Genomic DNA, 11,742 nt, shown 5'->3' with positions numbered 1-11,742 from the left:
CAGGGGAGCCAGAATTTCAAGAATGTGGACTGGGAAGGACAGGGATGAAATCTTGAGATGCTCAAGCTACCTGGTCAAGGTGGGAAAGGCACCAGCTGTTTTCCAGTCAGTCAATGTGGACGTTTGTAAAACTGGTGTAGGAACATCAACCAACTACTCCGACTTCACATAGGGGAAGGGAAAGCACAAGGTCTGGGCCGACACAATCCACGGAGATCCTGTCACTTTCAGTCTCTGTCTAGCAGTGGAAACATGAAACATCTCCCCAGGCCATTGGAAGTGAGTCTGCTTAAAATATGTTTCAGCCTCATCTTCCCTGCAGTGGAGTTCTTTCAAGATGAGGATCCACCCAATTTTCTGCTGTGAGGTGTCATCAATAAGTTAATGGAACATTGACGTTTTGATAAAATTATACATGGATTTCAGAAACATTATTTGCACCCAGATAAAACCATATGCTTACTTGTTATAGTATGTCTGAATAGGATATTGTTTGAAGCACTAAGAAGATAAGACATCAGTTTGAAAAGAGCCATGATCAGAGGACTATGAATTCTACAAAAATTGAAGCAAGAATGAAAATCTAATTTATGATGAATCTTGCATGTAAGCATGGTGAATCATCGATGCTTTATAAAAAATTTACAGGGACAATGCTCAAAACAAATCAATATTTTACAGGTGGGTAACTTGTTTTAAGAAGGGGCAGGACAACGTTGAAGATAAAACCTGCAACAGCAGCACATCATCCACATCAAAAGGAATTATTTCCAAGCCCTAATGATTAATAGCAGAAACAATAGACAAAACCATGGACATCTCAAATGGTTTAGCTTACACAAATCTGGCTGAAAATTTGTTGAAAAAACTTTGATGGGTGAGTAACAAAACCAGATCAAAAGGAGAAGAGAGCAGAGCTTCCAATGAAAATTTTATAACCAAGTGAGATCAAGAGCCTAATTAATTTCTTCAAATCATTGTAACATGACTTTACCCCTATGACCCGAAGAAAAGGCCCAATCAAAGCAATGGCTACCAAAAGGTAGAAAGAAGCAGACAGTCAAAAGAAAAGTGGGATTGATCACCTACAAAGCTCCAACTTATCAGAACAGCAAAAAGTGTGATTTCTGACAACCAGCCTGTTGTTGGTACCATAACCACCCATCTTGCCCCCAGTTGCCCTTGAAGCCTAAAAGACTACCGTTCGGGAACAAGCACCCAGACCTCACCCACCATCTGAGCCTGCACAACCTACTTCTGGGTCAGGTCCCTGATCTCAGATAACAGCTCTCTTACTGCCATCGAGTTGATCCAGACTCCAGCAACCCTATAGGACAAAACTACCCTTGTGAGTATCTGAGACTGTAACTTTTTAAAAAAAATAATTTTATTAGGGGCTCATACAACTCTCATCACAATCCACACATACATCAATTGTGTAAAGCGCATTTGTACATTCATTGCCCTCATCATTCTCAAAACATTTCCTCTTCACTCAAGCCCCTGGCACCAGGTCCTCATTTTTCCCCTCCCTCCCCGCTCCTCACCCCCACCCCCGAGACTGTAACACTTGAAGGGAGTAGAAAGTCCTGTCTTTCTTTTGAGGAGTGGTTGGTGGTTTCTAACTAAGACGACAGCCAACGCAATCTAAGACAGGCTTCCCACTTGCTCACTTGTAAGCTCCTTGGCAGCTGCTAACCAGGACTGGGTACCCAAGCCATCCAGTCTTCCCTGTGTCTGCCCCTACTCTAATTTTATTTTCCTTCCTTGATTTTATCTTTTCTCTATTTTCTTTTTGCTTCTTGCTTATCTCCTGTGGGGAACTGAGGGACTATATGAGAATGCAATGCAGCTAAATTCTCTATGCTCATAATAACAGAGTCTGGGGGGAAGACCCTCATGGGGTTATGAGATGTAAATATATCTTTACACGAGAGCATCCCCTAGGAACCCAGAGGGGAGAAGCCCTTAGAAGTGGACTATCATAAGGACAAGAGGCAGGCTGTAGAACAGAGCTGAAAAACACCTTTACTTCCACAGATAGAGAAGGGAACTTCAGAACAAGGGGATCTGAAGACCAGACAGGTTTTCCCTGTCTGTGTGGTCGATGTTAACAAGGATATGAGAAGCATCTTTATAGTGCTTTCCCTTTCCAGGTATTAAAAGATATCAAGCAAGTTCTTAGGGAAAATGATACTAAAGGGCAAATGTTTTAAATGTGGGAAGATCAGACATTTCCAAAAAGAATGTCAACAAAGTGTTAGGTTTCTTGAGTAGGTAATACCTTGGTTCTTGGCTTCCCACAATGAAGAGAATTCACGCCAAAACCCATTTTGTAATCCAAGTGGGTTTTGATGAAGGATAGGACAGGTTTCAGGTTTTACAGTCTCAAAGGGGTTCACAACTGGGCCCGAACAACCACGTAGAAAAGAGCACCTATGCGTGCAGAAATGGGGGTGGAGGGATCCGGAGAGGTCAGAAGCCCAAGAACCCTAGAGGCTAAGAGCATGTGGACCCAGAGGCTGTGGGCCCCGAGTGGGAGCCTGTGCACCCACATGGGGGAGGGAGACCCTCCCCCTCTACCTTCCTCTGACCAGGAGCAGGGTAAGAGAGAGAAGCCTTACGCAGCCAGGATATTTCTACCCTCTGGCTGGGGGTGTATGGTTGAAGGTATTGGTTGACCCCATTGGCTGGCTTGAGCCCACTTGGGTAATATCATGAGCCTGGGCCTACTTTGGACAACCCAGGTGTACCACCCACCTGGCTCGGGGGCTTGAGTAGTAGCATGTTCAGTTTGGGGTCTTCATAGATATCTAATGGTTGCCTGATTTCTTTCCAACCTCACCCATCCCTAAACTAGCTACCTAACAAAAGTCCCTCATTGAACTCAACAACTGGGAATGGCCCGGGATCCCCAGATTATCAAGAACCCTCCCTCCCTGCATTGTAAAAAAGGGAACCTCTGGATTGTCCATCAAAAGTCAGCAGCGAGGGGTTTCCCTTAGTGAATGCTGCCCAACAGGGAAACAGGGATCAGTCGTGCTTTGAGCCACACCCAACAGCCCTGGGGAGCCCAGTTCCAGTCCAACTGGACTCAGTCTTACCAGTCCATCTAACCACTCAGTCCCACCACCGAAGGAACACAGCGGTAGAGCTAACCAGCCGAGAAGTCGTTCAGCTGGTCCCAGGGGACCTTCAGCAACCATTAAGACCGGTGTCTGGGGACCCCTACCAGAAGGTACAGGACTGTTGGAAAAAGCTAACATAAGTTCTCAAGGTGTTCAAATTGCTACTAGAGTTATTGATCAAAATTATGAAGGAGAAGTTAGTCAGTCAAAGTATGGCAGAATGGAAAAATCCTGCAGTGTGTAGAGCCTGAAGAACAATGCGGTTTAATTATGGACGTAGTTACACTTAACCTTATGGCAGAATGGAAAAATCCTGCAGTGTGTAGAGCCTGAAGAACAATGCGGTTTAATTATGGACGTAGTTACACTTAACCTTATAAACCTGTGGGAAAGAGATCTGCTGCCCCAAATGGCCACATTAAAATAACTCTCAATCTTTGGATTTATTCGTGTGTGTCATGAAGGCTGAACTATGCCATTTGGTATCAGCATTTTAGGGACTGACTCAACAGATACAGAGTTCAGCCATTTCTCTGAGAGCAGAGCTTCTGAATTTGTATAATGATGTAAACTGTCTAAGAGGTTCAACTGGTTTTACACCAAACTGTTGGTAATTACTGATGGCATTTAAAAATATCAATTAGTAAAACAGAAGATAGAGATGAAATGAAAGTCTACAGGAAATTCTGTAACAAATTTCACTCAGCTTTATTAACCCCCAATTTTTTCTAACAAAAACGTTTAAAGTATCTAGAGCAAAAGGATACTTTTCCACCACTACAGACAAAGCCAACCATGCAGATTTGGCGGAAGGATGAAAATCATACTTGGGACCCGGGTTTGCTAACGGCCCAAAAGGAGGGGCTGTTTTGTAGTAATGCACCACAATTAACCCCGATGTAACCATGATGTAGCAGTCAATTTACATGTAGCCATCTTAGTAAAGGACTTACGGGTTGGATGTAGACAGGCTCAACTCTTAGTCTATGACCTTTAGTCACCTTTCCAGTCTGGGACTGAACTTACCCTCAAGTCAGAATAATCAACCATTTAAGACCAAAAGGGTATGATTTACCCAAAGACAAAGTTCAGAGGGCTAGGAAAGGAGGAATAATGGTAAGAATAGGTGATGGTACCTTGAGGGGATTGAATAGCATGAGCTCAAACAATGTGTTTAAGAGTTGTTGAATGTAAAACGGATGATCTGCTCTGTAAATCATCACCTAATTCACAATAGTTAAAAAAAAAAAAAAAAAAGCAGCCCACTCAAGATCAAAAGCCTTGGCATGTGTTTTGTTAATGCTCAGTGTATTTTGTTAGCCAACTTTCTGGAAGGCCAAAGAGTGATAGCCTGTTTCCCCGAAAGTAAGACATCCCTCGAAAATAAGACCTAGTTTTGTCTTATAGGCATATAAGGCATCCCACCCGAAAATAAGGCCCCCTGAAGCTACCATAACTCTGGAGTCTGGACTGTACTGGTGGGCCCTGCCACGCAGCTCACTGTTGGCTGCAGCACAGCTGGAGCAGACAGGAAGTGTGAAGTCTCTTTTAATAAAACAATAAATGTGTACCATATTCTTCTTCATGGAAAAATAAGACATCCCCTGAAAATAAGACCTAGTGCATCTTTGGGAGCAAAAATTAATATAAGACAGTCTTATTTTCGGGGAAATGGTAACATCTGCTTATTATGAGTGTTCAGAAAGGTTACTAAAGTTTTGGCAGAAAATGTGAAGGTTCACCATAGACTTCTACCCCACCAAGACATTGCTCTTATTCATTCCTCCCATCAAATAGGAGGGGTTTCATGAGTTTCAAAGGGAAATCATTAGGTATCTACTTGATTTAGCACTGACCTTTGTTTCTTAAATCTAAAAGTACAGAATATTAATGGGTACCTATTTTAATTCTACTAATAATATAAAAAAAGACACAACTGACAGGGTTAAACTCCCAGGACCCTCAGTTCCTTATGGATGAATTAAATGGTGGCATCATTTACAAAACGGTTTTGTGAACTCAATAGAAACTCATGATGACAAGAGTTTTTAATTTTATTTTTATCTTTTCCACAAAAGGTTGACAAAATTGACTCAATAGCAGCAGGTTTGATTATCCCTGAGGACATGTATTGCACAGACCTTGATTTTTAAAAGGAACCGGGGACATAGAAGGAAATGGTTTATTCCATGTCTTACTACACGGTACACAGTGAGCTAAGCACGTCCTGTGTACACACACACGTGCATTGGGCTATACCAACATCCTATGTGGCTACTGCTGTTAAGATATGGGATTACCTTTAATTCTAGTTAATTTAAAAAAGTAATCAATCATTGGAAAACATGAGTTAGAGTAATCTGGAATTGTGAACCTATTTTTAACAAAAGTAAAACTTATAAGATGCTGTTTTCTCTGGGTTCTGGAAGACTGAGAACAAAAAGATGTAAATGTAAGAAGTCCCATAACTAAATTTATACTAATTATTAACTTCATTTACATTTTACATCAACAGTAAATAAGCATATTGGAATAAATACGATTTTTCACTGGCAATTTCAAATTTCAATTTTACTATTATAGCTACAAAACATTTAAAAATCTGTTTGATTTGCATTTATATTAGTCAGAACTGTGTACACCCAAAGTACATCTTTAAAAAAATTACAAAAGATAAACTAAACAAAGTCATGATGAAATACATACAGTGAAACCTATGGAGGGAGATTATGATGGGACTGCCTATTTTTTCTTGGCCTAACACATGTTTTACTTTTTATAGGGTGCTTATCAAATTTAACACTCTAAGAATCTTTCTTCATAAATACCAAGTGAGTTTATCTTTTCTGACAAGTTTCTGACTTTATCATATTCCATCATTCACAGGTTTCACTGTTTCAAGTTCCAGAATATTTTAACATTTTACATGACAGATTAAACAGATGTAAAAATTAAAAGGCACTAAGGAAATCCTGTTTGGATGCTGCTTCAAAAACAACTATAATAGACACTTCATGGAGAATTGTCGAATGTTTATTTGTTGCATGGGACAACAAAGCTATGGTTTTGCTAGAATTAACCTTAGATGTAGAAGGAGCACGCTTAAAGGGTGAAGTTAAAGTTCTGTAACTAACCATTGTTGTGTTATCATAATTAAAATACAGGGGCAAGCCCCTTGTCCATAAAGCTTCAATCTACAGTGAATTTTCATGTTTAATGAGATCTGAGGATTTGCAAAAGAATTTCCCACATCGCCTATTTCCTTCTCTCCGGGTAATTTTTTATGTACTCAGTGAATGATGTGGAAAAACTAAATGCGTTCCACGTTCCTTACATTCATACCAATACCCCCAGTGTGAAATCATATTCAAGAAGCACTAAACTCTAAGGCATCTCACATTACTTACCTAAGGATTTTCTCCATGGTGAGTTCTTATATAAGCAGTGAGGTATGAGAAATTATGAAACAATTATGAATTGTTTGTCAGCTATTTTTCATACGTTACGGTTCTCCACACTGTGAATTTTCATATGTATAGCAAGATGTGAGGACTGACGAAAGGCTTTCCCACATTCCTTACACTCATAAGACCTCTCTCCACTGTGAGTTATCATATGTCTAGTGAGGTCTGAGGACTGACTAAAGGCTTTGCCACATTCCTTACATTCAAAAGGTCTCTCTCCACTATGAGTTCTTACATGTTTACTAAGGTGTGAGGAATGTCGAAAGGCTTTTCCACATTCCTTACATTCATAAGGCCTCTCTCCACTGTGAGTCCTTAAATGTGAAGTGAGGTGTGATGGCCAACTAAAAGCTTTCCCACACTCTTTACATTTGTAAGGTCTCTCCCCACTGTGGATTCTCATATGTGTAAGGAGGTGTGAGGAATTACGAAAAGCATTGCCACATTCTTGGCATTCATAAGACCTCTCTCCACTGTGAGTTCTCATATGATTAGTGAGGTGCGAGGAATGACGAAAGGCTTTGCCACATTCCTTACATTCAAAAAGTCTCTCTGCACTATGAATTTTCATATGTATAATGAGGTTTGAGAAATGAGAAAAGTCTTTACCACATTCGTTACATTCATAAGATTTCTCTCCAGTATGTGTTCTCATATGTCTGGTCAGGTCTGAGGACTGGCTAAAGGCTTTCCCACACTCCTTACACTCATAAGGCCGTTCCCCACTGTGAGTTCTCATGTGTATGATGAGGTGTGAGGAATGACGAAAGGCTTTCCCACACTCCTTACACTCATAAGGCCTCTCTCCACTGTGGATTCTCATATGTGTAGTGAGGTGTGAGGAGTGACGAAACGTTTTTCCGCAATCCTTACATTCATAAGGCCTCTCACCACTGTGACTTCTTACATGAGAATTGAGTTGGGATGGCCAAGTAAAGGCTTTCCCACATTCATTACATTCATAGGGTTTTTCTCCAGGAATAGTTCCAACAGGAGTGCAGAGGTAAGAGAGACAACAGCAGGCTTCTCCACATTCCCTATACTGGTAAGCATTGCATTCAGAATGATATCTGACATGATATCTAAGTGATGATTGATCCATCAAGGAGTCTTTACATTTAAGGAATTCAGAAGGACATGCTTCCAGAGTTGTTCTTTTGAGAACAGAAAGATCAGGAATCCAGTTGAAGTTTTGTCCACACTGATAGTCTTCATTACTTTCACAGAGGTCCTCTACTGTATTTCTTCTGTTAAAAATAGGCAGCATGCTGTTGGGTAAACATTTACTATGATTACCATAAACAAAAATTTGTTTCACAGATTAAATCACCAGGCATAGATGCTATTTAGTGTGAAGAATGACATTTTCAGTGTGCTTTCAAAAGACGAGGCTTTCTAATGTTTACTCACGTTTATGAAAATAATATTTTTGTGAATGCAATGTGAACACAAATTCCTGCCTTGTATTACATACATAGATATAGACATAAAAGATGGCTTAAAAAAGTTCACATAGAACGCTAATTAAAATAATGGAATTTTACATGAACTTTTTGAAGCCACCTCATAAATATACATACATACTTATAAAATACACACGCACATATACAATGGTGCTACAAAAAATGTGAGAAAAAATTCCCTTACCTTTTAGCTTTTTCAAAAATATAAACACACACACACACACACACATCTATATTAAGATGTCACTTTGAAGACTAAGGTGTACCTGAGACAGACATGGTATTTTCAAACAACTCATAGGCATGAAAAACCTGGACAACAAATAAAAAAGACCAAAGAAGAGTTTATGCTTTTGACTATGGAGCTGGCAGAGAATACTCAATATACCATACACTGTCAAACAATAAATAAATTTGTTTTGAAAGAAATACAGCCAGAACGGTCCTTACAAGTGAGGCTAGTAAAATGTTTTCTTTTGCACTATGAACATTTTATGAAGACAGACCAGTTTCATCCTGCTTCACTTTAAGTCAAAACTGTTCAACAGCAACTAGCAACACACTGTTGCTGTTGTCAGGTATTTCCCAGTTGAACGCAGCCCATATGGCCCACCAACTAAAACTACCACAATGATACTGCAAAGCAATAAATAGTTATGAATTGCTTTATTTCAGTTAACAGCCGAGTACTTAAGCATTTGTGCCACTTGGGCACTCTCTCTCTGTATATAAATATTTTAATACCATGATACCTCATGACCTTAAGCACTGCTCTCTCTCTGCGTGAATGATACTCACCTCATATCTGGTTTTTGGCTGTTATTCTGCCCTTCAATGCATTGCAACTCACAGACTTCTTCTAAAATGGAGGGCCAGGTGTCATTCTTCATGATTAGAACCATTATATTTTCAGTGGACAGATTTTCTCCATCATTAAGGTTTTGAGAATCTGACCCTATTTTTGTCGAGTTTCACAATATGGAACAAAAATTCAAAAATTAATTAGTGAGTAAAGGTAGTTGTGAGTAAAAGGGATACTTGACACATTTTATTATTTCACTAGTTTGGAAATTATCAAAAAGCAATTTTATTAGGAAATATTTCCATGAAGATTGAGAATTAAATTGTCATAAACAGAATGCACAAGAAGAGCCAAGGTGAAAGGCACTGGGTACGATGCGCATGGAACATTGAGAGAAAGAAAGGTGGCAGTAAGTAAGTGGAAGTAAGGGGGAAAAAAGAATGTTCTAGTAACTGTGAAGTACATACTACTCAACTTAAAAGAAAATGTTTCTAAATGACATGCATATAATACTCCTCCATGAGGGCTTGGTCCTTCAAAGGATTCTTTTCTCCTGGTGCCCCATGACATAATCCTGGGTGAATTGTATCTGCATTCTTACCCTTTCTGTTCCGGGAGAACCAATGGTGTAGCTGACATGATGATCACGGAGATAAGACTATCATATGGAAAGATCAGAAAGAACAACGAATCCTTCCCTGACACTGAGCCAATACTGTCATGTACAAGGTATCTGGAGATGGCAGATATGAATGTACTTGCAGAAAAGTAATTATGTCAAATATGTAATGAACACAGTAAGACTCCCATTCAAGGTCCCAGAACACAAAGTATCTCTGCATCAGAGAAACCTCTGAAGTCTACACTCATATTTACAGTATATAAAGCATCAAAAAACTTTTAACCAAAATTAAAATTTATTATACAGAGATTTGTGTTGATGAGGATACTGGGATATGTTTGTTCCATATAGCAAATTACCATACTCGTCTTATTTTAAAAACCATATCAGTACTCATACAAAATACTAGAGTAACATCCATGAGTATAATGTATTTGGTCACTAAATAATAAGCCTTTCAAGATGAAGCCATCCATACCTACAGAGGCCAGGTTTCTGAAAGTTTCCATCATCACGTCTCTGTAGAGTTTCCTCTGGGAAAGATCCAGCAAAGCCCACTCTTCCTGGGAAAAGTCCACAGCCACGTCTTCAAGGGCCACTGCGTCCTGAAACATCCACATCTCTGGTTCAGCAGCCACCAAGTACTCAAATGTGTGAAAGGAAGGGTGAGGCTGACAGCTCTGGGGAACACAGATTTTACACAGGGTTCTGTGTTCTCTTCAGGGCTATGCTAGGCTTCAGTCATCGGCCTCATCCCTTCACTGTCTACATCCACTTTCTCACTGATTACAACCTCTCATACGTTAAACAATTTTAACACAATGAATTTATCTCTCCAGTTTGACTCAGACCAATTCCAGTCTTATTCCACCTTTTCTTTATGGTCTAGAATAATCAGAACACATAGGATAAGTTAGAGAAATGCTCTACAGATGAAAATCATACCATCCTTTGGAAAGGCAGGTGAGGGGGAGTTCTCCTCCTTGTACTGGACCCACCAGAACACTTAACGAAGTGTGAAAACAGTATGGGATTAACAACTGGTAAATACTACAGGGCCGACAGTTTTCTTTTTGCCTCTCACCAGCCATGTAAGAGTCAGTGTTGTTGTTAGGTGTTTGGAAACAGAATGAAAAGACAACAGTGATATTCACAAGAGCAGAAGTTATACTTGAAAGCCTGTAAGCTCTACACTGGGTAGGTACATTCTGCATCATTCATACAAGGAGGGCATGCATATCCAGAACATGAATATACCAGAGTTACAAACACAGTATGTATGAAACTCAGCATAGATCACGGGAGAATTCAGACACAGTTAAAACTAAATTTACCACCACCATTTGTTATTGAGTGAATTCTGATTCACAGCAACGCTACAGGACGGAATAGAATTTCTCCTTAGGGTTTTCTGAGACTGCACAGCAGACAGCCCCATAATGTGAGTTTGAACACCTACCACACTGCACCAAGCAGGCGCTTTAATTTACAGATCTCAAGAGAGGCAAAATGAAACAACACAGAGAATATAGATTGAGACTTGGATGTTACATTTATGGATGCTTCTTGGTTGTTAACCAAATACTCTGCAGGATTGGCTTCCTGGGTTTAAAGGGGTTAGGACCATACTGCTATTCAATGCTAGGTCAAGCAACGTATTCTCAACTCCAAACTCACTGCCATCGGGTCAGTGTTGGCTCATAGCAACCCCACCCCCACACCCCACCCCCGCGCCCGGGGGGGCGTTCCTGAGGCTTTAACTAGGAGTAGAAAGCCCAGTCTTTCTCCCTAAAAAGCTGACCATGGACAGCAGCCCCATGTGTTGAGCAGCATAAGGCAGCTCATAACACTTATCTTCTGCATCCCTGAGCCGTATTTGGTGAGTAAAGGAGACCTGGTGGCATGGTGGCTTACACATTGGGCTGGCTGCCACAAAATCAGCTGTTCAAAACTGCCAGCTTCCCTGCAGGAGAAAACTGAGACTTCCTATTCCTATAAGGAGTTACAGTGTCAGAAACTCAAGGGGCAGGTACTACCCTGTCCTACAGGGTCGATATCACTCGATGGCAGTGAGTGAATTTGGTGTTTAGTCATCTGAGACACAACTACTGTTGACTTACCTGGAGCAAAGGAGAAAGAAGAAAACCAAAGGTTCAAAGGAAAAACTAATCTAAAGTCTGTAGGGACACTTACACAAATCAAGCCCTATCTACTCTGAGATCGGAAATAAATGAGATGATGCCTGGCTATCAATAGACCCCAT

The 11,742-nt window shown here is 40.3% G+C and overlaps 1 protein-coding gene across 1 annotated transcript in view; it reads right to left on the bottom strand.

The window, feature by feature from the left end:
• Positions 1–5,164: 5,164 nt before the first annotated feature.
• Positions 5,165–11,742, bottom strand: part of LOC123522124 (zinc finger protein OZF-like) — a 10,775-nt gene continuing 4,197 nt past the window's right edge. Inside the window, exons 2-4 of the mRNA XM_045293973.1 lie at positions 9,958–10,084; positions 8,854–9,010; positions 5,165–7,860 (exon numbers count right to left, since the gene is read on the bottom strand). Coding sequence (XP_045149908.1) covers positions 6,624–7,860; positions 8,854–9,010; positions 9,958–10,084 — 1,521 coding nt within the window. The 3' untranslated portion in view covers positions 5,165–6,623. The remainder of the gene's footprint in view (positions 7,861–8,853; positions 9,011–9,957; positions 10,085–11,742) is intronic.

The sequence above is a fragment of the Echinops telfairi genome, unplaced genomic scaffold, assembly GCF_000313985.2.
Source record: "Echinops telfairi isolate 266 unplaced genomic scaffold, ASM31398v2 ScPeMD7_2565;HRSCAF=3150, whole genome shotgun sequence".
NCBI lineage: Eukaryota > Metazoa > Chordata > Mammalia > Afrosoricida > Tenrecidae > Echinops > Echinops telfairi.
Note: the sequence above shows the minus strand (reverse complement) of the source record. Positions and strands in the feature narration are given on the sequence as shown.